This window comes from Anabrus simplex, chromosome 6 (assembly GCF_040414725.1).
Source record: "Anabrus simplex isolate iqAnaSimp1 chromosome 6, ASM4041472v1, whole genome shotgun sequence".
In the NCBI taxonomy this organism is placed as follows: domain Eukaryota; kingdom Metazoa; phylum Arthropoda; class Insecta; order Orthoptera; family Tettigoniidae; genus Anabrus; species Anabrus simplex.
The window spans coordinates 281,199,128-281,226,016 of NC_090270.1; the positions used below are offsets into that span (position 1 = coordinate 281,199,128).

General features: G+C 39.8%; 1 protein-coding gene across 1 annotated transcript in view; it reads right to left on the reverse strand.

The window, feature by feature from the left end:
• LOC136876456 (sorting nexin-13) overlaps positions 1-25,393 on the reverse strand; it is a 219,354-nt gene extending 193,961 nt beyond the window's left edge. Inside the window, exons 1-3 of the mRNA XM_067150440.2 lie at positions 25,264-25,393; positions 24,159-24,271; positions 6,809-6,911 (exon numbers count right to left, since the gene is read on the reverse strand). Of these exons, the coding sequence (XP_067006541.2) occupies positions 6,809-6,911; positions 24,159-24,271 (216 nt within the window). The 5' untranslated portion in view covers positions 25,264-25,393. The remainder of the gene's footprint in view (positions 1-6,808; positions 6,912-24,158; positions 24,272-25,263) is intronic.
• Between the last annotated feature and the right edge of the window lie 1,496 nt (positions 25,394-26,889).

A 26,889-nucleotide genomic window follows, 5' to 3' on the forward strand; every position in this document is an offset into this window, starting at 1 on the left:
AAACAAGGAAGACAAAATATTTGTGAAGATTTTTTGTACACATTTTTTCATAATGAAAGAATATTCTGAAATAATATGTTGCTAAAATTTTCAAGAACAAACTTGAGCAAATTGACACTCCCACAACTGAAATAACAATAGCTGGCATCCTTGGGGGCCTGAGTTTGATTTCTGGTACTGGAAGAAATTTAAAAATGGCAGGAAAGCTGGTATGTGGTTAAAATGGCGCCTCAATTGGGGGGGGGTGTCTGGAAAGAGCTGTGCCATCTCATGATGAGGACACGGCTTTACTTTAGTCTGATAATGCTACAGCACAGGATATCCACAATATGCACTGGAAGGCCATAGTAATGTGCATCTCGATGCGAGCATCAAAAGAAGTCAAAGTACAGACACTAAGAGCAGTAGTAGGTCGGGGCATAACGTCCTTAAAAATAGTCCCTGAGGGTATCAACACGTTGTCTTCTTCCATTTCAGAATGGACTGAGACCTGGTGAATGGGGGGTTCATTAAAGACTTCCTACCCCTATTGCTGTACAAGGTCCAGGATAGGACTGCAGTGTGGGTTGTAACATCATCATGGAAAGAGAGCAAGGCATTGTCCAGCACTACTGGACGTTTCTGCAGATGGTGTGGTCATCACAAACAGGATGACACCCAAGAACATCTTGGCTGTCATACACAAAATGAGCATAACCTTCCTGGGGGATGTGTCACCATAGCAACACCTGATTCAGTTAACTGACACATTAACTAACTCATACACTCGCATCCATCCATCTTGGAGAATGGCTGGACGCACACTGTGTCAGGCGCTGGTGCTGAACCACCTGTACTCACAAATATGATTGGTTAGGGCTTTTGGTAGCATGTGCCACACGTTTTCCGATGTATTACCGGCTTCACTGCGGTGCCATATGTTCAGGCGATATAACACCATTGCAATAACTAATGAAAATACCTATGTACTAGTAAGGAAAGAACACTTACATTGCTGTCAATTTCTACAAACGAGTCTGTCTCCATGGCTAAATGGTTAGCGTGCTAGCCTTTGGTCACAGGTGTTCTGGGCTCTATTCCCGACAAGGTCAGGAATTTTAACCATCATTGGTTAATTTCGCTGGCACGGGGGCTGGGTGTATGTGTCGTCTTCATCATCATTTCATCCTCATCACGACACGCAGATCGCCTACAAGCGCCAAATCAAAAGACATGCACCTGGCAAGCCGAAGATGTCCTCCGACACTCCCGGCACTAAAAGCCATACACCATTTGATTTCATTTCTCCAAACAAGAGTATTGTTAGGGTCATAAACAATCAGATGCAAGACCTAAATTAATTTCATACTCTAATGTCAGCATATTGTGACATGCAGTATAGTTGGTTAACACCAGTGATCTCCCCAGAAATGTTTATCAGCCGGGTGGCACGAATGAGTAGCCGGGCTATGAATTCTACTTAAAAATGAATATGATAAAATGTCAACTTATCCTCCTCAGGGCATTCATAATAATATCAGACAGGTAACCATTAACTACAAAACAGAACTATTTTAGTGTTATTAACACGAACAAGTCATAAGAGTATTTTGAACTAGTGTTTTACTGCTCATTCATAATCATCCCATACAAGTTTGTAACATAATGTGGAATAGAGTGCTCTTATATGATTCCACGCTAATCCATACATCGCTCACGCTCATTATGCGATGGTGAAGCTTAACATTTAGGGCCGCTTCACACTAGACTGGAATCAGCTACAGAGTAGCTCAGGTGAATTCCGTGCGGTAGCCGGCCGCGCTACTTAGCCGCCTTCCACGGATTACTGCTAGTTTTCATCACGAGTTCTCAGGCAAATGAGTGTCTCTTGCTGTTCTTATTATTGTCGGAAAGGAAGAAAGAATGGGAAGGAACTGGCCGTGGCCTTAATTAAGGTACAGCCAAAGCATTTGCCTGGTGCGAAAATGGGAAACCATGGAAAACCATCTTCAGGGCTGCCAACAGTGGGATTCGAACCCACTATCTCCTGGATGCGAGCTCACAGTAGCGCGCCCTTAACCGCACGGCCAACTCACCCGGTTTTACTATAAGCTATTCAATGATCTTCTTTAGTTACTTCATTTTTCTCTGTAGACTACAGAGAAGACGGTATTGCACTGTACTGTAGAGTTGTTCGTACACACAGCCGCATTTTGAAAATTGTTGGTTGATTCCCTTCAACCTGCATTATAAACGTAAAATCAAGAACGCTCACAATAAGGTGTTTTAAATATTGTTCTCTCCACAACTTGATTAATAATGAAAAATACCTGCCTGCCCTTGTATTGGCAAAAACTCAATTATCTTCTTATTCTGCCTGGCCTTTTCCCAATCCATTGAGGTCAGCACCTTAAGTGGATCTGATCCAATTTTACGGAGCGGTGTATTCACTGTTGCGTGTGTCTGTTATGGTTGGTAGTGTGGTGTGTTGTCTGTATAGACGAGCAAAAGCATCCAGTCCCCGAGACAGTGGCATTAACCATACGAGATTAAAATCCCCGACCGAGCAAACGGCCGCGCGGTTTGGACCACGTAGCTATCATCTTGCGTTCGGGACATAGTGAGTTCGAACTCCACTGTCAGCGGTCCTGAAGATGATTTTCCGCGATTTCCCATCTTCTCACCAGGCAAATGCTGGGGCTACACTTTAATTAAGGGCACGGTCACTTCCTTCCCACTCTTATCCCTTTCCTACACCCTTGTCGCCATAAGACGTATCTGTGTCGGTGCCACCTAAAGCAAACTGTAAAAATAAAAAATTCCCGACTCGCTCGGGAATCGAACCTAGGGCCCTCTGGACCGAAGGACGCTGTGCTGAGCATACAGCCAAATGAGTCACACAGCAAAATCTCAATTATACTGAACATTTAATAAAGGTGATGTGGCTTATGTTTGAAATACTTTAATTACAAAGCTAGTTTCTTTCCTGGGATGTTCTTTCTTTAAAGTCGCAGAAAAACTGTGTCATTACTTCATACTATGCATTTCTTTTCTCAACTACTATATTTCTATATCCTACTCATCACAGTTTAAGTTCCAGATGGACGCTGCTAAATTTGTATAATTCTTTCGTCTTTCTTTCTGACTTAATCTGTTTACCCTCCAGAGTTGGTTTTACCCTCAGACTCAGCGAGGGATCCCACCTCTACCACCTCAAGGGCAGTGTCCTGGAGCGCGAGACTTTGGGTCGGGGATACAACTGGGGAGGAGAGGGGAGGATTGGAAGGAATAGGCAAGGAAGATGGAAGGAAACGGCCGTGGTGTACCATCCCGGCATTTGCCTGGAGGAGAAGTGGGAAACCACGGAAAACCACGTCGAGGATGGCTGAGGTGGTAATCAAACCTACCTCTATTCAGTTGACCTCTCAAGGCTGAGTGGACCCCGTTACAACCCTCGTACCACTTTTTCAAATTTCGTGGCAGAGCCTGGAATCTAACCTGGGCCTCCGGGGGTTGGCAGCTAATCATGCTAACCGCTACAACACACAGGCGGACTTAAATCACTCATACTGAATGTAATATATTTATTTACTATATAGTATATTCTGAAACAGAATACGTAACGGAAAGGAAACTTGAAATGCACGACACTGAAGGGTGTTCTGAATGGAAGGCAGCTGTGGGCGAGTAGCTGGGCTACACAGTCGCCTAGCGTGAAGACTCCCATTCATAACAATGGTTCACCAGCTGTTGCCAGCCGGGGTTGCGGAATCTGGCTCGCCGACTGGTAGCGGGAATGAGCTACTGCTAGGTCGGTCGCCGAGCTTCTTTCTGTACTTCGGCTGCTGAGTAGCCCAGTGTAAAGGGCTCCATTTAAAACAATGTTTCGCAAGCACGGGTGGCTGGTCGCCGATTTCTGTCACCTAGTGTGAAAACTCCGATGTAACTGATGCAATTTTGCTGACAATAATAAGGATTATTACATAAACAGATTTACAGTATTTGCATTAAATTGGAGCACCCAATTATTCAAAAATATATTAATATTACGTAACTAGCATATATCAAGATTATGTCGGCCAGGCAGTTTGTAAAAACGGAAGGGCGGTGTGCCCATTAAAAAGGTCCTAGAGAAAACACTGAACACTGTCATACCATGCAACAGTTACTGTAGTTCAGCACTACAGATGGCTGACATTTGGGAATGCAGTGTTGTATCAGAAATAATTTATGATGCCTCACAAAGAGGTCGCATAACTTGGCATCAAGGCATCAACATCTTGCACTGATAGACAGTCATGTTAACACCAAAACCCTTCTATATTAAAAACAAGAAGGCTGCAAAAAGCAATTCTTAAATACCTAATGAACTTCAAATCATCGGTAAGGTAATTATTAAATCAGTAAAGTGATTCTTTGATACATAGTTATACTGACCATCAAATCTTTGGTACTTTCATAATTAAGTACACAGTTTTGAGTCAAAGGTAGATATGCAAATATACTTAGCTTGATGAAATTTAAGTCATTAATGTCTTCAGAAGTTATCACTACTGCTAGCCTCAGTTTCTGCTTCCTTTTCATTCTGTTGAGTTGCTAAATGAATGGTTTCTTCCTTCTTTTCTTGAAAGGTGTAAGATCCAGGACAAGTTCATTCTTTCCTCTTTCTTCTTGTCAATTCTTCCCACATACTCCTCCCATTTGATGTGTGGACAGCCTCTCCTTCTTTTGCTCTCACAATGAGATTCAAGGATTTATTTTTGCATATACAGTATATATTACATGGCCAAATTATTACAGCAGTTTCCTCTGGATTATGTCTGCTTTTCTTATTTTTTTCTGCTATTGGTTGTTACACCAACTCAGGCAGGCGATGCGATAGAACGGGGCTAAGACTGGGAAAGAGGCAACCATGGCCTTAGTTATGGCATGAAAATGGGAAACCATACAAAACAATCTTCAGAGCTGGGGTTGGAACTCACCACCTCCCCGAAGCAATCTAACAGCTACATAACCTAAACCATACAGCCAGCAAACTCAGTGCATTTTATCCGTTAAATCTGCACAAAAATTTTCGACAATATAAATATGAGATTGTGTGTTAAATGGCTTTTCTAAAATTCTAGAATAGACATTAAGGTTAGTGAAGCCCTGCAGTTATCACATTTGGTGGCATTACCCTTCTTAAAAATTGGAATTATTAAATTTACTTCCCAGTCTGTTCATATTTTATTTTTCTCCCAGACTTAACAGCATTTCCTCCACAATCTTTTGTACTTTCCCAGTTCAATCATCAAGTTCCTGCAGCTTCTCCCTATTTTATCTGTACATCAAGCTCTACTTCAAGATCTTCCTGAAAAAATATTCCTTGTTCTCTTGTTTGCTTTGTGTTTAACTGACACAGAAAGGTCTTATGGCAACAATGGGATAGGAAATGGCTAGGAGTGGGAAGGAAGTTGCTGTGGCCTTAATTGTCTGGTGTGAAAATGGGAAACCACAGAAAACCATCTTCAGGGTTGAGGGTTCGAACCCACTATCTCCCGGATGCAAGCTCACAAGCTGCGCATCCCAAATGGGATAGCCAACTCACCTGGTTTGGGATGGTTTCATTTTCCCTGTCTTCCTTAAATATTTCCTTGTAGTAGTCATTCCATACTTTCAAGACCTCCTCACTTTCCACTTTGTTATTTCTACAACTATATACTATTATTTCTTACTCCCCTGTCATATGTTCCTTTGAAGTTTTTAATTGCTTGCGGGAACTTTCTATTATTCTAATGAATTTCATCAATAATTTGTTAAATATTGGATTCTTCCGACAAACTATTAGCTCCAGCGCATTAGCTTTGTGTATAATCTTGTATTGTGGAGGACACTAATAAAAAATAAACAAGTTATGATATTAGAATGTCACTGCCCCAGAGGAGTGCAACAGGCTTCAGCAGCCAGCACAATTCATATATACTAAATGGGGGCTTCATTCATTCTATTCCTGACCCAGGTCGAATGACTGGAAACAGGCTGTGGATTTTAATTTTCATTTCATGTTTATTAGAATGCAAGGAATAGGGTTGTCATTTTGTCAAAATTGACTGCTTTCTTCTTGCTTAGGATCTTGGAATTGCAGCTTCAACAGATTACAGAAAATGTTCATCCCTTTGATTTTGGATTTTAAATATAAATTTCTTAATATTCTCCATTTGCATTATGGATTACCATGACTTACTGTGATGTTTTAGTTCTCTTAACTGTATTTTATTTGAAGAGTTGTTCATCTTCCATGTGAAGAAATTTTATTATTGATCATGATTATAAATTTAGGGCAACGAAAACAACTAGAAATAAATAGTAATATAGTGCCAACTAACATACTAAGTGATGATATACAACAACAACAATAATAATATTATTAGTTTTATGCCTCACTAACAACTTTTTACGGTTTTCGGAGAAGCCACAGTATTGGCATTTTGTCCCCCAGGAGTTCTTTAATATGTCAAAAAATCTGCCAACACGAGGCTGGCGTATATGAACACTTTCAAATACTACCGAACTGAGCTGCAGGATCAATTCTGTAGATCATACCCTGCTATTCCGTAAGCTCTCTGGATGATTCAACACATACAACAGTCTTCAGAAGACAAGTGCTCTGCCATCTGAGCTACTCAGTCTGGCAGATATACTAAAAAATATATTTATAAATGCACAGAATCATTTTTTTCTAAATCCTTCATACTTTGGAAACTTACAATGTGCAAACAGTTCTCATTTCTTTAGTATTTATGAGTATAGTTGCACAAATTTAATTTTTTTTGAAGGAATAGCTCACCTTATTAATCCCTGGCTTAGGTGATTCTGTTCGAGAACGGTACAAACTGATGTAATATTTGTGTGATGACTCTCCATGTTTTAAGTACAGTAATGTTAGTCCGCTGAAAAGGAAACAAATATTAAATTAAGTGGATATAGTAGTCATTTCATTTTAAAAATTTCGTTAGTACTTTAGCACTAATCTTTAATTTTTTCTAATATTTGCTGAACCAGAAATACATTCCTGTTTGTTAACTGAAATATTAGTTTGAAAGATATTAATATCAAGGTCATTGAAAAAAGAGAACAACAAAGCTATACTCTTTGAACAATAAGTTGAGTAAAAAAAAGACATAACACCACGATAAAAACAGGCACTGAGAATCTAAGAGTATAGTTACAAGAGAATTGTTTTGTTATTTGACTTGGTCATGGTCTTCTTAAACCTACATGAACTTTAATCTACACAAATATGTATGGATAACAAAATCCAGAAAGAGTGTCATTTAAGTTTCTCTATAAGTAGGAATTTACAGCTGAAAATGTCAAAAACTCTCAGTGCTATTAACAGCCGTGTTTTGTTCTAAACAAATTCACTTACAATTCCTGGCACACACTCCTGTCAAAGATACAAACTAATATCACCTGATTTAATAATAATAATAATAATAATAATAATAATAATAATAATAATAATAAGACGAAGAAGAAGAAGAAGCTATCTGCTTTACATCCCACTATCTACTTTCAAGCTTTTCGGAGAAGCTGAGGTGCCGGAATTTAGTACCACAAGAGTTTTTATGTGCCAGGATCGAGGCCAATGTATTTGAGCACCTTCAAATACCACTGAACTGGGTAAGGATTGAACCTGCCAAGTTGAGGTCAGAAAGCCAGCGCCTCAACCGTCTGAACCACTCAGCCCGGCATCACTTGATTTAATAATAGTACAGACAATATAAACAATACAATGTTTAATGTTATTAGAACTGCCATCTACAGTCAAAACTGGAAGTAAATTAAGTAGAGGTGACTCGTAGTGCACCAACAATGAAGGGGAAAAAAATGTTAAGAATAAAATGTATGCGAGATTGTTTCAGCATATGAACTCTCATTTTATCATTTTAACATGTGCACTAATTGGGGTACACTGATCAGCATGCACTTTGCCAGTGCTGCCAGTTCCAATAGGTAGGTATGATTACTGTACGTAAGATTACGATGTTCCCTTGTAAATGATTATTATTGCTGAGGTGACATCAAGAATGTTCTGTCTCTGTAGTGTACGTTCCAACTACTACAGTGCAGTACTGCACAGAAGTAAATGACGGTGGCAGAGGCTGACAACTTCCACGTAAAACACAAATATAATTTTGTGCACCCACTTTTAAAACAATATTACCATCAAAGAAGATATAAAAGGTTACCAACCTGCGACATGTTACTGCACGTGGATTTAAATACATAAATTAAAGATTAGTTATGTCAAATGCAGAAATAATACAATCTAAGTTATTATGATAATGTATAACATAATATAATTATGAATGACTTCATATGGAGCATCAATTCAATATTTGTTTTATTTCATGGCAACTAAATATTGCTGCAGGGTTCTCAGTAATGATAATTAACACCCTGGGTCTGTCCGGCCCCGCGGTGTAGGGGGCAACGCATCCGCCTGTCACCCGGCAGCCCCAGGTTCGATTCCCGGCCGGGTCAGGGTTTTTTAATGGTAATGATTAATATCCCTGGCCTGGGGGCTGGGTGTTTGTGACATCCTTAATCTTTCTTTCCTCACACACAACATTCCACACTACTGCCATTCCAATTACACGCAGGTTCATATAATATGGTGCCAGTAGAGGCAAAAGATCCACATGGGACGACGCCCCAAACAAATAGCATTTAAAAAATTAAAAAACACCCTAGGCCTTGTACTCTCCTCTCTCAAACTAGAACCAATAAATAATAATAATTTCGTGTGGCTATTTCTAGCCGAGTGCAGCCCTTATAAGGCAGACCCTCCGATGAGGGTGGGCGGCATCTGCCATGTGTAGGTAACTGCGTGTTATTGTGGTGTAGGATAGTGTTATGTGTGGTGTGTGAGTTGCAGGGATGTTGGGGACAGCACAAACACCCAGCCCCCGGGCCATTGGAATTAACCAATGAAGGTTAAAATCCCCGACCCGGCTGGGAATCGAACCCGGGACCCTCTGAACCGAAGGCCAGTACTCTGACCGTTCAGCCAACGAGTCACTAGAACCAATAACCCTAGGCAGAAACCTTTTCTTTACTGACCACCAGCTCCTTGATCCCACAGTCCTTCTACCCTTTCATAGCAAAACATAATTTGGCACCATGCCAACTGGCCTGCAATTTGTTGTGACTTGGAATGATTTCTCTGAAGCCTTTTCAAAACAACTAACATCGAGTCAGCTGCAGACCTGCTATATGACTATAGCTCATTCGATGTTGAGGAAGCAGCATTGCTCTTATGGACTTACAAGGAGTGAACACACCCCTTCTTAAACATTCTACTTCCTCGTGATTAAGGAATATTATAATGTACTTTATATTGTATTATGAAAGAAAGTGGATGGGGCATTTTTTGCCCGAGAGTTGTTAAAATAACTACTGAAGCTTTTGTATTTCATAAATACATTCACAAGGGGAAGCATAATGGTGGGAACAGCCGTCACTTTGTTGCCTTCCTTTATTTTCTTTCAGAGTTGCTCTGGTACATGCAACACGTAATCCGTTACTCTGTGAATCGCCAGCACCTTATCACTGTTGAAGAGAAGTCATCTATTTATTTGTGTGTGTGTGTGTGTGTGTGTGTGTGTGTGTGTGTGTGCTAATATTCTTGTACTGTACAGCAGTTGGTACTGAAGATTTTGATGCTTTGATATGCAGCAATACATCACAGCATGACTTGTACTGATACAGAAATTCGCTATGATTTGTAATAATGTTATTTGCTTTACGTCCCACTAACTACTCTTTTACGGTTTTCGGAGACGCCGAGGTGCCAGAATTTAGTCCCGCAGGAGTTCTTTTTATGTGCCAGTTAATCTACCGACACGAGGCTGCCGAATTTGACCACCTTCAAATACCACCGGACTGAGCCAGGATCGAACCTGCCAAGTTGGGGTCAGAAGGCCAGCGCCGTCTGAGCCACTCAGCCCGGCGCTATGATTTGTATCTGTACTTGGTTTTGTTATTTAGCTTTTGTTTCTTAAGTGCATTTTATTTTTGCCTCATTTTCACAACTTTTTCACAAGAGCGTTTAATCGTTACCTTTCTTTTCGTGGGGCAATATGACATCACAGTACTACCCGGCATTGCATGGCCAAATTTATTAAATACAATTACCTGCATCCCCCACCCTGAGCCTATAAAAATTCTCTTTTGTCTATTTTCTCCCAGTTTGCCTTTAACTTCAATACTGAGGTTTTGTATGTCCAGTAGTTTACCCATGTTGCTGTAGAAACATAAATAAGCTTCCTGCCCCTTTAAAACCCCTGTCCCTTTTTTTTAAATTGCAGCTTAGTTTTTTATTTTGAACTTAAGTGTTGAGTTTCACCAATATATATGCCATGGTTTTCCCGTGATGCTGTTGAGCAGAGCGGTTTGATATGGCAACCTTCTTGTCATCGGAGCAAGACTGTTTCCTTAACATGGTATGACCTATAGCTGCTAGCTACAATTAAAGATTTTGTACATTCACAACAGACGGTAGCAAGTATTAACACTGGACATCACAAGAGAGCGGACTGATACTAAATAATAAGAGCACACCTTGGCGCCTTAGGAAAGACTTCCCTAACCCACACATTCATTAACATTCACTATCACGTGAGATTATAGTCAGAAAAGACTATAAGACTCGCATAGACAAGGTCACTGAAAACATCCAGAGCAATCGCCAACACTACTAGAGTCTCATCAACTCAAAGAGACTGGAGTGAATTCCTGTCAGCGAGAGGTATAACAACACAACAGCAGACAGAGCTGATCACAATGAACTGTTCAACAGAGATTTCTTCTCCAATTTCTCCATTCCTCTTTCTAGTGGGCATGATCTTTACAGCGGCAGGTCTTTCTGGTCTGACACCGTGGTTAGTCCCATTGGTGGAAATAAGTTTTCACCATCAAATTGTTGTCCAGCAGGTTAGGAGAGGTGGTGGTATACAGTTTCTAATCACCAGAGTGCGTACCAAAACCCCGGATTTAATTCCCAACCTCTCCGCAGGGTTCATATGGAGTGAGAGCATATGACTGTTGACGGTGATTTGACCACCAGATCAGATCAGACCCCTTGGTGTTACACGACAGGAATAGGCTATGTGCTTTTTTTTTTTTTTTTTTTTTTTTTTTTTTTTTTTTTTTTTTTTGCTAGGGGCTTTACGTCGCACCGACACAGATAGGTCTTATGGCGACGATGGGATAGGAAAGGCCTAGGAGTTGGAAGGAAGCGGCCGTGGCCTTAATTAAGGTACAGCCCCAGCATTTGCCTGGTGTGAAAATGGGAAACCACGGAAAACCATTTTCAGGGCTGCCGATAGTGGGATTCGAACCTACTATCTCCCGGATGCAAGCTCACAGCCGCGCGCCTCTACACGCACGGCCAACTCGCCCGGTAGGCTATGTGCTGACAGCGGGTTTCAACCTCTCATGACCTCATTACAGTCACTGTCGTGCAGGTTACCCTCAGACATCAACTAGAAAGACCTGTATTCCAGAGGGTTTTTTTTTGTTTTGTTCTTTACAATTTGTTTTATGTCACACCGACACAGATAGGTCTTATAGCTTGATGGTATAGGAAAGGCCTAGGACTGGGAAGGAAGCAGCCATGGCCTTATTTAAGGTATAGCCCAAGCATTTGCCTGGTGTGAAAATGGGAAACCACGGAAAACGATCTTCAGAGCTGCCGACAGTGGGGTTTGAACACACTATCTCCCGGATGCAAGCTCACAGCTGCGCGCCCCTAACAGCACGACCAACTCGCCCGGTATATTCCAGAGGTCACACAACATCACATCACTCCTATATAAAACCAACCACTCCCTCTCGTTGACACAAACAGAACCCTATCCAGTATAACTACAACACTACATAAGTTCGAAACCATCTCCCATCTATTTCTAACAGAAAAGCTACCGGTTCAGATGCTATAGTTCCTCTTTTCTTGAAAAATACTCCCAGCAGCCTATGCATTCCTCACTCAAAATTAGTTGATAGATGTTCGCCAAAGGCTATTTTCCTGCAACCTGTAAACAGGTAAATTATTGTCCCACCACTTAAGTTAACAAATTCAATGTTGCATCCTATCGACCATTTTCTGTTCTCTCCACACTATCCTTTATCCCACCAACATCATCGGACCTTCATCTTGCCCTATACTGGTATCTCAACCAACCAGCCGCTTTCCTACCTGGGGTTCCTGTCTAATGAATCTGGCCACTCCACATAGTCTCGCATCATATGCCATTGCAGGTAAATCACAGAATTTGAATATCTGCTAGGCAGACATATTGAAAGTTTCCAATTCTGTAGATCATACCTTGCTACTCCATAAGCTCTCTGAATGATTCAACACATACAACAGTCTTCAGATTCTCCTTGTGGGCTTCCTACATAACCAATGGCAGAGGGGATTAATACACTCACCGGATAAAAAATTAGTCACCTCTGAAAAAAATCATTACAAGCATCATTTAATACCGTGCAAATTCACCTCTGGACTAGATAACCGCCTGGATTTGGTTAGGAAGTGAGTCCACAAAGTTGTGCAGGTACGTCGCATCCAGGTTAAACCACTTGCTGAGGATTTGATTGCGCATTTCCATCAAATTGTGGGGATGCTGATGTCCACATTTCACCCGCTGTTCCAAAATCTCTTACAGATTTTCAGTGGGGTTCAAGTCAGATGATTTTGCAGGCCAATCAATATGTAACAGGGTGGGAGAGTGTTCATAAAGTCACAGCCCGATTAAGTTTGCTGTTGTCATCTTGAAAAATGGGGGTATCAATAGCATATTCATCATGCAGATATTGACTGAAAGGCAACATCTGATCATCCAGAATGTTTAAATAAACATTCACCTCAGTGAACAGGCCCAAACCACGACACGAAAAGCACCCCCAAAACATCACATTATGTTCCACCAATCAGCTACTGTCCACGTTCGATGATTTTTAGCCCACTGAAGACGTGCAGCTTTATGTGCCTGCGTGAGCAATGGCCTCTTGCAAGGTGACAGACTCCAAATGTTCACTGTATGCAGTTACCCTCGCAATGTTCTCTCGCTAACTGGTTGGGATGGACCTTCATTCACTGACTGCAGCAATTCCTGTCGGGATTGGAGAGATTTTAATTCACGAGCCATGAAGCGCTTCTCTGGTCCCTCTCAGTCAGATTCTTTTTTCCGGCCACAATTCTGACACGTTTCGTGGCCACATGTAGTATACCACTGCTTGTAGACATGTTGAACAGTCCTCTCCGAAACACCAACAAATCCAGCAACTTCACGAACCGTATGGCCATGGGTACAGCCAAACACTATTGCCCCTTTCTGCCACTCTGTCACATCCCTACACCTACCCATGTTGACGTACACTGTCCACTTGAAACATCAATGTCTCACTGATTGCTACTACCTTACGCTCACATAGAGGCAGTGCATGTGTGGTTGAGTATGGGACTCGTTCACTGCACCATCTGTACGTGCCCACTACGGTGACTAATGTTTTGTCCGGTGAGCTTATCAGGTGCTCCATTCTCATGGCTACCAATCATCTCCAGTATATAACAAGCCACTGCTCTTGGCCCTTTACTATTTTCCTTGCTTTTTAATGATTTGCTGTTTAAACTCAATGAAGCAGCAAATAGCCTGCTCTTTGCTGATGACTGCAAGATATTTAGGGAGATCAGGAACACAGAAGATGCAGCTCTTCTACAGTACTCACTCAACGTCCACTCGAACTGGTGTTGTACTTGGAAACTTAACCCCAAAGCAAAAACAAATGTAGCCACTTGATCACAACCCTATACAAATCTCCATTGCTGGCATATTAGCTACTTGACAAGCACATCACCACAGTTACACAACAGCAAGACTTACGTGTTTTATTCAATACCACATTACAATTCGAGAGCCCCGTAAAAACATATACAGCCAAGGCCATGATTTTACAAGATATTCTCCACTATCTATAACTGTTAGGTTCTTCAGTCTGTCGAAACAAATTCAGGATAAAATAAATTTAGAAAATACCTGAAAAGTAAAACATTCAACAGCAGATTATAGCCTACTTGAAAATGAAACAATTTAATTAAAAAGAAAATGACATGTTTCGTTCTTGAAAGAACACCAGATTCTATCAAATAACACCTATAATCTTTTTAAATTGTGTTCTATTTTTATGACTTGATGAATAATATTAAAAAGTGTAAAACTATTTGTGTTACAATCCTGTGAACATTATCTTAACTGCTGAATTATTACAATTTATATTAATGAAGTACTCCTCCCGTACTTCCTCTCTCCTCACTGGTCCAACTGGGAATGCAATGTGGTGGAATGCACTGTCATTGGTGTTATGCCAGTTGGCTTGTTCACTGGTAACTTTCTGTTATGTCATGCTCCATTATGGTGAAGTTTATCAATTATGCTCCAGTGAAGTCGTCTGCTTCTGCAGAACTGTAATTGTAATATATTGCTTTTATTGCATTTTAAAATGTTCTGGAAATATTTAAGGGATGTTTAATAAGCATTAGTGAAATAATTAATGATATAATCCACTGGAGTTTTAATTGTTGTGCTTTACTGAATTACTGGTGTCTGGCTGGCCATTTCTGTTCTGCACTTAACCTCTCTTCAATATGTACCGGTACTGAACACGACCTAATACGTTGAAAGTTTGAGTACAACGTGGTCGTGAAAATGAAATATTCACTGAATTGGCCCACAGCGGGCAACTTGCATGCACTCTACAGTACAAAGGCAGTAGTGCCAGACCTGTAGCTTAAATCCTTTCCAACAGAACAAAGATGACCTACGCCACAACAGAACATCCGACATGAAATCGGAAGGTTGTGGATTCAGATCCCACTGGTGTCCAGTTGGCCATTTTTGTTCAGCATTTAACATCTCTTCAATATGTACTGAACATGACCTAATACAGCCAGGCTGATTGGCTCAGACGGTTAAGGCACTAACTTTCCGAGCCCAAGTTAGCAGTTCGATCCTGGCTCAGTCTGGAGGTATTTGAAGATGCTCAAAAACATCAGCCCCGTGTTCGTAGATTTACTGGCACATAAAAGAACTCTTGCAGGACAAAATTCCAACACCTTGGCATTTCCAAAAACAGTAAAAAGTAGTTCTTCCTCTTCCTCTTCGTTTTGCTTCATGACTGAGGCGTCGTGACTATCATAATATTCAGCCATTTAGACGATGAACCATACTCCGCCATTCTTCCCTATCTAAAGCTTTCAATGTGGTTACTCTGAGAAAACTCTGTAGGGGCCGTTCACCATGTTAATCCATCATGTTGGTATTCGTCCTCCTCTGGTTCCCTGAACTTTGCCCTCAACAATAAACTGCTCCAAAAATTCTACAGGATCACAATTACTCATTCAATTATATTGAATTATATTATATGTAACTATATATACTTACATTCCCACAACCAAAGCAAATACTGGTTCATTAAGCTATTCTTCATTTTACGTTGGTGTTTGAAACCACAGTGCCTGATAATGAATATATCGCACTGATCACCGGGAGCTATCAAGTTACTTCAATTGATCTACTCATCTTCAGCTTCAGCACAATTATGGATCTTCATATGTGTTCGATTGTGTTATGACTTAGTGCCTGACAGTGTATACAAGCTAGCTCATTTAACCGTTCTCCGCTTTTCATAAACATTATAAGACTTTGCCTAACACTGTGCGTGCCATACTGCCGTTCAGAAAATTAAGCACTGTTTCTTTTAAGTGACTTACATTTTACTTCTTCTGAATTTTACAGTGTCTACCCCCGTCATTTTTATATTGCCTCTTCTACTGATCCAGAGTGAACTTGATCTTTTATTTTCTTTTTCCTATGCATTGTTTTTCATGTTTTAATCGGCTGATGATGACCTGGACTAGGGTCAAAACCGGTACCACTTCTACTTATTATTAAATAAGAATGTAATCACTGCATTTCTTATTCTTTTGTATTGAATAGGTTGAACCTCTTTATTTATTATTTCAATTTTAACTGTGATTACCATCTCGGCGCATTATATGTCCAAAGTAGCGTACGATCCACCGGGAGACCTTACACGATAGACAAACTTTTATCTGAAGTTAGTTCAGGATTGATGTGTTTGTGCGATGAGCTGTCCAAGGAATCCTCAACATTCTCTTCCAGCATCACATTTCAAAGCTTTCTATCCATTCACGATCACGTTTGGGGATGGTCCATGTCTTTGCGCCATACAAGAAAACTGAGAAGTCTAGAGATTCAACGAGCTTCTTTTTTGTATTGATGGTGACTTATTATCTTTCCAGATCTTCCGCAGACTGATGCAAAACCAATAATTATTATTACAACCTAAAACGTTTAAAGTTTATTAAATTAAATATTAATAGAGCAGTTACCCACTCGCCTTTCCCTCAAACCCTTGTTAGCTAGCCACAATCGAAGCAAGAAACCTGGAATGACATCAGTAGGCGAATAAGTTTGAGTGGTGTCTTTAAAAGTAGGAAAGATCACAATATGAAGATAAAGCTGGAATTCAAGAGGATAAATTGGGGCAAATATTCGTTGTAGGAAGGAGAGTTAGGGATTGGAATAACTTAACCAAGGGAGATGTTCAATAAATTTCCAATTTCTTTGCAATCATTTAAGAAAAGGCTAGGAAAACAACAGATAGGGAATCTGCCATCTGGGTGACTGCCCTAAACGCAGATCAGTAGTGAATGACTGAATCAGTCCAGCACTTGTCACTAGCAGTAACAGACATAAAACTAAGAGTAGCACAGAAAACTCTCTCAGTGTTACTACGTGCTATTAACAGATTTCTACATTGATAAAGTTTTACAATTTGCTTTACATTGCACCAACACAGACAGGTCTTACGATGACGATAGAACAGGAAAGGACTAGGAGTGGGAAGATATCGACCATGGCCCTAATTAAGGTACAGCCCCACCACCTGCCTGGCGTGAAACTTGGAAACCACAGAAAACCATCTTTAGGGCTGCCGACAGTGGGGTTCAAAGCCACTATCTTCTGAATGCAAGCTGACAGCTGTGTGATCCAAACCATGCAGCCACTCACTCGGTCTACATTCAAAATTTCTATCACTTGCCCAATTATCACCAATTCAAAATCACTGACAAGTTTATGCAACATAAACAATATTGTACATATATATGTATGCTTGGATTAAAGTGATTTGATAGAATCTGAGGATGTTCTTGTATAGCGAAACATGTCATTCTGCTTATTATTGTTTATATTTTACAGGTATATTATAGTGTTCTAAGTATTATATTTCGTGCTTCAACATAAAAATTACAAGTCTAATAATTACTGAAACTAGACATTAAATGCAGAAGTTAGTTAACGAATATAAAAACTTATTATATGGTCCTACTCTTTACGATTAATTGCATGGGTAAACACAATAAGTTGTAAAGATTAATTTGTTTGCTGGCAGCCTTGAATTATCTATTTATGACCGTTGATAAATCACCACCATCACAATAAGTATAAACAATCTCATCTTTCTCATACAGCAAATACCATGTGTTTGCCATACACTTCTGTACTTTTTGGCCAATACAAATTTCATATCCACAGTCATATTTGAACTCAGTATACTAGTGAACAATGTGAACAATGGAGGGATCTGTGACCTATTTATTTAAACATTTTATAGCCAATTACATAAAAGATTAAGGTTTAGTAGAGAAAGATGCATATTCAATATTGATCAGCTAACAATGAGATTCAACAGTTACATTAACAGTTCTACTACCACGTCTAATTTCTAGTTTTGTGAGATTTTGCATGTCTTGCTGTATCTAGTATGGAGTTAGAGAAAAAAAAAACAGAAATTTTCAGTAAGATAGAAACCCCTCCCCATGGCACTATAGCCCTTAAAGGGCCTTGGCCTACCAAGCGACTGCTGCTCAGCCCCCAGGCCTGCAGATTGCGAGGTGTCATGTAGTCAGCACAACGAATCATCTCGGCCATTATTCTCGGCTTTCCAGACCGGGGCCGCTATCTCACTGTCAGATAGCTCCTCAATTCTAATCACGTAGGCTGAGTGGACCTCGAACCAGCCCTCAGGTGCAGGTAAAAATCCCTGACCTGCCCGGAAATCGAACCCGGGTCCTCCGGGTAAGAGGCAGGGACACTACCCCTACACCACAGGGCTGGCTATGATAGAAAATGTGTATTAAAATTTTAAGTTAATAATACAGCCAATGTACATCCCAACCTTAAGAAATGAGTGGGGAATACCTCTGATTTTGTGGCAAACAGACAATTTAAAAGGAGTTAGCTTTCTTATAATACAATAATAATAATAATAATAATAATAATAATAATAATTGTATGGCCTCAGCTACCATTTGCAGACATTTTGATTTGACGCCATCTGGCTGCCTGCTTGTCAATTTCGACGTTCCGTTTTACTCTAGGTCTGCTAAATGGCAGACAGAGTAAACCGGGTCTTTCTTGGGCATCTATGGCTGAGATTTAATTAATTTTGTCGGGTAAATACCAAATGTATCTCAAGAGATAATACACTAAATCCACTTAACTACAACTACATATAATTACATGTGAAGAGAATGGGTGCAAAGAGGAACAGTGTGTCAGAGGCAAAAGACTTAAAGGAAAACCGTGTGATACAGGGAAAAACAATTTTTCAACGATACTGAAAAGCGATGTTTGAATTGTCATAATGTAATGGACCAACAACTGCAGATGGGCAGAAATGGAAGAATCTCATGTATAACTGCATCCAGCTTGCTGGAACGATGAACCAAAGTTAATGATTAAGAACACTTTATGAGACAGTTTCCATACCAAAGTATACAGGAATGATATCTAATTACACCCCAAACCCCTAAAACAACTACAACCTTAAATTCTGAATATATACTTTAGGTCTATTTTTCTTACACTCTACAGCTGAGTTTCTTGCTCATAATCATGACATTAGGAAATATGCTAAATTGATCTTAATATCTTCATAACATAAGTCTTCCCACCGTTGCTCCCACTGCTTCACCAACTGCTAGCTGGGTGGAGTGGTTGATCTCTGAATGAAGCAAACTAGCTTGCATGTCTGTTAATATGATCATAGCCATAGAATCTCCAGTTGTACATAGAATCTGAACTACAAGAAGATGGCTCCTCATTTCTAAACTCCCACATGCCATGCCTGGAATTCAAACCACAGCTGCTCAGTGATAAACAGTGTCAATGTCACTCAGCTATTACACCCTTCATGGATTGGCCTTGTCTCCTCTTTCTGTTTTTCCCTCTTGCCACACTAACCAGTCACTGTGTCTATCCTATCCTTCTGTATATGGTGTGATTTGTCTCTTGCTTGTTCCTTTCCATTACTTACATTGATCTGTTAGAATCCCTTTCTCCCTCTGCATATGCCCCATGTTTGTAATCTTTTACCACCAACATTCATTTTTATCTTTTAGTCTTTTCCCTTTTCCTGTTTCTATCTGGCTTTCTTCTTATCGTACACTTCTCACATCAAGCCTGAAGACCAGTCAAGATGGCCCCCTCACCGACTGTTGGTCCCTGCCTTCGATAGCCGGCACAGTTCCTATCCTCACCACTAGATGGGGCCTTCATTCATTCCATACCCATTTGAAACTGGAAACAGGCTGCGGATTTTCATTATTATTATTATTATTATTATTATTATTATTATTATTATTATTATTATTATTATTATTAAATTAATTTAATAAATATTAAATTAATAATTAAATAATAATAATAACAATAATTTAGAAGTATAACAGACATGAAAGTAGTGAGAATGATTGGTGGTACAAGCAGGTGGGAACAATATCAGGAGGGTATTTGAAATGAGTTAAATGCTAACTTAAGTTGCGGTTTCCCATTTTCACACTAGGCAAATGCTGGATCTGTACCTTAATTAAGGCCACGGCCACTTCCTTCTCACTCCTAGCCCCTCCCTGTCCCATCGTCGCCATAAGACCTACCTGTGTCGGTGCGACGTAAGGCAACGTACAAAAAAAAAAAATGCTAAGTTAGGAATAAAATTAATGATTGAATCTGTCTATATAAATTGGCTTTGGTAGTAGGATAATGTGAGCTGGCCCCGTGGTGTAGGGGTAGCGTGCCAGCCTCTTACCTGGAGGCCTCGGGTTCGATTCGTGGCCAGGTAAGGGATTTTTACCCGGATCTGACAGCTGGTTCGAGGTCCACTCAGCCTATGTGGTTTATTTATAATCTATTTAAATATTAATGTAATCAAAGTTCAATACTGGCCAATCAACATGAAATTTATATCCTACAAATCAACTGAAACCACCAAATCGTCTGTGATCAGAGATGAGCGACAGGAGCGGGCCTCATCATGTACGTTGTCACAGCCATCTTTGAAGTCTCGTACCCACTTACACACTTTGCCTTCACTCATAGCATTAGCACCGTACACTTCGCAAATCTGTTAGTGAATGTCTGCAGCAGACAGGTTCCTTGCCGACAAAGACTGTATAATTGACCGAACCTCGCGCGGGGTGGGTGAGTCAACAATCTTGAACATTTGAGCAAGCACAGAACAGAACCGTACAGGTTAGCAACAGAGCTGCAACTGAGCACAGTTGTTCCCGAGGCATGCCAGCATGTGCTCGTTGCAACGCGCGCATGTGCGCAAACTACTAGTGTCTACAACAAAACGGCCCTTACATAAAAAACACACCTCGTATCCATGGTTCTATGCTTTTCTGTGTAGCTAGTACATTTTCTCTGCACAATTTTCTGAGTCACGGCCCTCCCAATGCTCCGGTGGCAAGGACTGTTAGAGGAGAGAATGTTCCTTAAACTTACCATTCCAAAGATTTCGTTTCTCCTGTACTTCTGCTTCATTTTCTCTCGCAGATCAGATCATCTACAAATATTAGAGTGTATATCCACTCTTTGCAATGTTCTTTGAAGGATTTTATGATGCAATCTATAACAATGAGGAACAAGAGTGGCAACAAGGCACTTCCCTGCTGGACTCCCCTTTTGGTTTCAAACCAAACTGACCTTCCCTCCCCTACTCGGACACAGTTAAATTTTTTTGATACAGCATCTTTACTCCATCACACAGGAAGTTTGGCACACCTATACCTTCTAGGCTTCGCAGAATTTTTTCCAAGCACACTCAAAAATTCAGTACCTGGAATAAGAAACTATTTGTGAAGAGACTCACTAAAGAATAAAAAGAAAAGTGTTGGGGTGAGTTTACTACCAGCCTAATAGAAGGCTGTGAAAATAACAGGAAGTTGCTTTATAAAGTAGTCAAGAATAGAAGAAGCAAGTATAGCAATATCCTTGCACTGGAAACAGATGATGGGAACCTGGTGCAAACAGATCACGGCATCAGAGAAAAAAATGAAGAACTACTTCAATACTTTATTAAATGGAGAATGTTTTGGAAATGACATCACTAAAGATTGCAGTTTAAGTGCTAGTGATAGAGCACAACACCAGCCAACATGGCTAGAACTGGAGTCTGAGCTGAAGAACACGATGGTTTGTTATCTTCATTGCCGATATAGATGTTGATTCCCATAAGGAACCTGAAATATTTGTTCCGAATTAGTAAATTTATAATACCTATATAAATGATCCATTATTGGACATTATAAATTTTCCAGCTAACTCATTCCTGGTTGCCAGCGTTTTGCCCTCGTGTGCTAAGTTGGGCTCATCAGTTGGTACCCAGCACACCCACCAAGACGCATGGCTAGTGCATACCGTGGCAGCCACTGCGTAGGCTGTTTGGAGCCACCGGCAGTGCCAATGCACTATGAGAGACTTTGTCTCATCACCAAAGATTGATGCCTGCTTGGCCATCAGATGATACAGATGTTGATTCCCATAGGGAACCTGAAATATTTGTTCCATTTGTACATTTCAAGTATTTACGATGTATATTCTCCCAGGATGGTATTATGCCCACCTGATGGGATGATCTTTAAGACATGAAGTCTATATGGTCTGACACCATGGTTAGCCAGTTCCAGTCCCATTGGTCGAAAAAAGTTTCACCATCAGAATGTTGGCCAGCAGGGCAGGGGAGATTGGGGTATACAATTCTTACCTCTAGATTGCATGCCAAAAGCCTGGATTCAATTCTAAACCTCTCGATAATGCTTATATGGAGTGAGGGCATATGATGCTGTTTGTGGTGATTAATCCATCACACAGAGACATAAAGCCTTGAACAGACCCCGTGGTGCAATTCAACAGGAGTAGGCTATGCACTGGTATTGGGTTTCACCCTCTACCTTCCTACTATTATACATCACATCATTCCTTTAATCTCATTAACTCCTCTGATGAGGATGACATCAGGAAGGGCATCCGGTTGTAGAAACTTACTACAAAGATTCATCTCACTTCATACCCAAACCCGTAGAGAAATGGGACAAGGGTTGGACATATGTACATTCTCCCAGGATGGTATTATAGTACGGCCTAAGTGTGATTGAAACAAGATGCAGCAAAGCTAACACAGTGGGCTTGCAGTTGCAATAAACGTTATTCTATACAAAAGAAGTAAACTCCCAGACAAAACTATCATTACACTAACGTTTTCAGACTAACGTTTCTGTATGGGAGTTACAGCCGGGTGAACTCAGGATATCTTATTCATAAGTTGGAAGAAACAGACAGAAAAGTGATGAGAATGATCAATGGTACAAACGGGCAGGAATAATGGCAAGAATGGAATGAGGAGATGAGATAAAAGCCAAGTTTGGAATGAACTCAACGAATGAAGTGGTATGTATAAATCAGCTTTAGTAGTGGGGTCGTGTGAAGCAAATGGAGGAGGATAGGTTACCTTGGAGGATAAGGGACTCGGTCATGGAGGTTAAAAGAAGTAAAGAAGTAAAATTTAAATATTGCAATAACCTGGTGTAATGTAAAAGATAAATATAATAAATACTGCCCACTTTTCACCCTTTCGATCTCTGTCACATTAATATAAAAGCACTTATCTTCCAGTAACATCATTTCTTGGAGGGGGCTACTCTTGATCATTCTATTAATTGTCCTTCACACATCCTGTTTAACCTAAACGTCATGATTTCTTATTTCAGTACTTTGTCATTTACAGTCAAAAATGGACTAAACAAACGTATGTAAATTTAAACAATCATATGTCAACATCACGTGCTTACGTTTTTTCTCTTAGATCGAGATTACATATACAATATACAATCATGTTAGACAGTTATTAATTATTATGCGAAAGTGCACTACAATGATGGTTATACTCAGTTTCTAAAGATTTAAAGGTAAGAGGAATGGTACTAAATGAATCTAATGAGCTAGTTATGTACACAGGATTGTGGAGGCGTTTAGTAAATTCTCAGAGACTTGCAGACTGAATGTTAAAAGATATAACAATCTATTTTGCTATTTGCTTTACGTCGCACCAACACAGATAGGTCTTATGGCGACGATGGTACAGGAAAGGCCTAGGAATGGGAAGGAAGTCGCCGTGGCCTTAAGGTACAGCCCCCGCATTTGCCTGGTGTGAAAAATGGGAAACCACGAAAAACCATAACAATCTATGGGCTAATGTATGTATGTATGTATTTCTACAAAAGTGACAATTTGTGATGTAACTTATATCATGTTTTAAGTCCATTTGCTTTCATATAATTTGTATCTCTAATTCTGCATACTGTATGTGTGTGAGGGATTGGGAGAGAACAAACACAGACTATGAGAATGACATACTAGCCTAGTTTGCTGCAAGGGAGTGAATGCTGGGTGGACTAGGGATATCGGTATATCTTATTCATAAGTTAAAATGAACAGACATTAAAGTACACCCATAATTGACATTAGATCCAGCCATTAAAAACTGCCAAGTAAGGAAAGTCAAAAAGGGGATTAGATTCCATCTGTCACACAAATTAACAAATAAAAGCCAATTAGGCCATACTATGTTTATACAGTATTTTGCATTCTTCTTATTAGTACCCTGAATAACACTCTTCAATACCCACTTAAAAGTTGTTGTTTAACCATATTATACGAAATAACTGAACAAATTTATACAAAGAACTTGACAGTAATACTCACCCAACCACAAAAATTAGTAGGCAGAATGTAAGAGTAATACACCACCAGATACCAAAAGTTGTGACAAACAAAATAAGAATCAAACCTCCCCAGCCAAGTATCGTGATGTTCATCTGAAAGAAAAGAATAAATCTGATTTAGTTGAAATTAAATCTGTTTTGAAGTACTTAGGAATAGCCTACACAATGCTTTTAAATAGCTCTAAAAGATAAAATCAAAGGCACCAAGTTTCACATAAGAAATAACACACTGTCACAGTAACAAATTTAAATATTGCAATATCCTGGTGTAATGTAAAAGATAATAATAATGTTAGTTGCTTTACGTCCCACTAACTACTTTTTAAGGTCTTCGGAGAATGTAAAAGATAAATATAATAAATGTGTACTTATTTATTTATTCATTCATTCTTGTTCTTAGCGCCTAAATTAGTTCTCGCCACGCCTGTAAATTAAACGTCCTGTGTTCTAATAATTATTTTAACCCCCTTGGAATAGGGTACACTAGCAGTGGCTCAACTTTAGGCCCATGTCAACACTGCAGGGGGTTTTTTTCCTCCCCCCATTCCGTCTTTATACAGAACTATAACGGTGCACATATTTTTTAAAGTATACGTTTCAAAGTAAAATTAGTTTAAATAATTTATCTTCAAGAACCTATAAATTAACGTAATATAGAGAAGTGTGTTTGAAATAACCTCCAGGGTGTTGACCCATTGATGTTTAACAAAACTAAAAGAGAACTGTACAATATGTTATAGAACGTCGTCTTACAAAAGAGGGCTTCAGGTTTCAGTCAAAATTGCTCTTTCCCATTCACATTCTTTCATATAATAAGGATCTTACAATCAACCTTCAGTTAGAAATACCGCCCACTTTTCACCCTTTCGATCTCGGTCACATTAATATAAAAGCACTTATCTTCCGATAACATCATTTCTTGGAGGGGGTTACTCTTGATCATTCTATTAACTGCCCTTCACACATCCTGTTTAACCTAAACGTCATGATTTCTTATTTCAGTACTTTCTGTCATTTACAGTCAAAAATGGACTAAACAAACGTATGTAAATTTAAACAATCATATGTCAACATCACGTGCTTACGTTTTTTCTCTTAGATCGAGATTACATATATAGTACACAATCATGTTAGACAGTTATTAGTTATTATGTGAAAGTGCACTACTATCAACACTTTACTAGAGGTCACAAGACAAGACCCTCATCATAATCCTCTTTCTCAGCTTGCAGAAATTTACTTGGTTATGTCTGTTAGTTGGCTAACAGACCGATAGAGCGCTGTCACAGAGACTTGACTACTGCCATCTCTTTGGGTTAAATAGTAATGATAAGCGGAGGTCGTAAAATCCAATTCCCTCAGACTTATTCTTTTTGCCTCAGACCAAAAGCAGATCTTGCAGACGTAGTTGCTGCTGGGCTTCGTTCCTCTTATTTCATTCAGGATTCGATTTAGCGGGCGGAATGTGTGCAATCAATCGCTGCTGATTTGCATGCAGAGCAGTCGCCCAGGTGGCCTTTTCTTAAATGATTGCAAAGAAACTGGAAATTTATTGAACATCTTCCTTGGTAAGTTATTCCAATCCCTAACTCCCCTTCCTATAAACGAATATTTGCCCCAATTTTTCCTCTTGAATTCCAAATTTATCTTCTTATTGTGATCTTTCCTACTTTTTTATTTTTTTACAAGTTGCTCCGACACAGACAGGTTTTATGGCGACGATGGGATAAAAAAAAAGGGCTAGGAGTGGGAAGAAAGCAGCCGTGGCCTTAATTGAGGTACAATTTGCCTGGTGTGAAAATGGGAAACCACGGAAAACCATCTTCAGGGCTGCCGACAGTGGGGTTCGAACATACAGTACTATCTCCCGAATACTGGATAGTGGCCGCACTTAAGCTACTGCAGCTATCGAGGTCGGTTTTCCTACCTCTAAAGACACCGCCCAAACTTATTCATCTACTAATATCATTCCACGCCATCTCTACAATGACAGCTCGGAACAAACGACTTAGTCGAGCAGCTCGTCTCCTTTCTCCCAAATTTTCCCAGCCCAAATTTTCCATTTTTTGTAACTCTTTTGTCGGAAATCACCCAGAACAAATCGAGCTGCTTTTCTTGGATTTTTTTTTTTTTTTTCCATTTCTTGAATCAATTAATCCTGGTGAGGGACCATTCTCTAACTAGGGTATTACCAGAGACCTATATGCCTTCTCCTTTCTATCCTTACTACAACCCCTAAACACCCTCATAACCATGTGCAGAGATCTGTACCCTTTATTTACAATCCCATTATGTGATTACCCCAATGAAGATCTTTCCTTATATTAACACTTACAATGATCCCTAATAGGAACGTTCACCCCATCGACGCAGTAAGTAATTAAAACAGAGGACTTTTCCTATTTTGAAACTCACAACCTGACTTTTAACCCCGTTTATCATCATACCATTGCCTTCTGTCCGGGCAAGCTGACATCGGGTAATTATTGAGGGGTGGGGTTAACATGAGCAAGGGCGTCTGGAATGATGAAGAACTATCAAAGGAAATATTCCTATATGTTAACAATATTCACAATCAAACAGTAAAACAGAACAATAATAGAATTTGTTTCTCAAATACATTTTCTGAATGAATCTTACAAACGGAATTTTCAATAATATTCATAAATAAACACAAAGTAGAACTTGTAGAATAAATACATATTTTGATG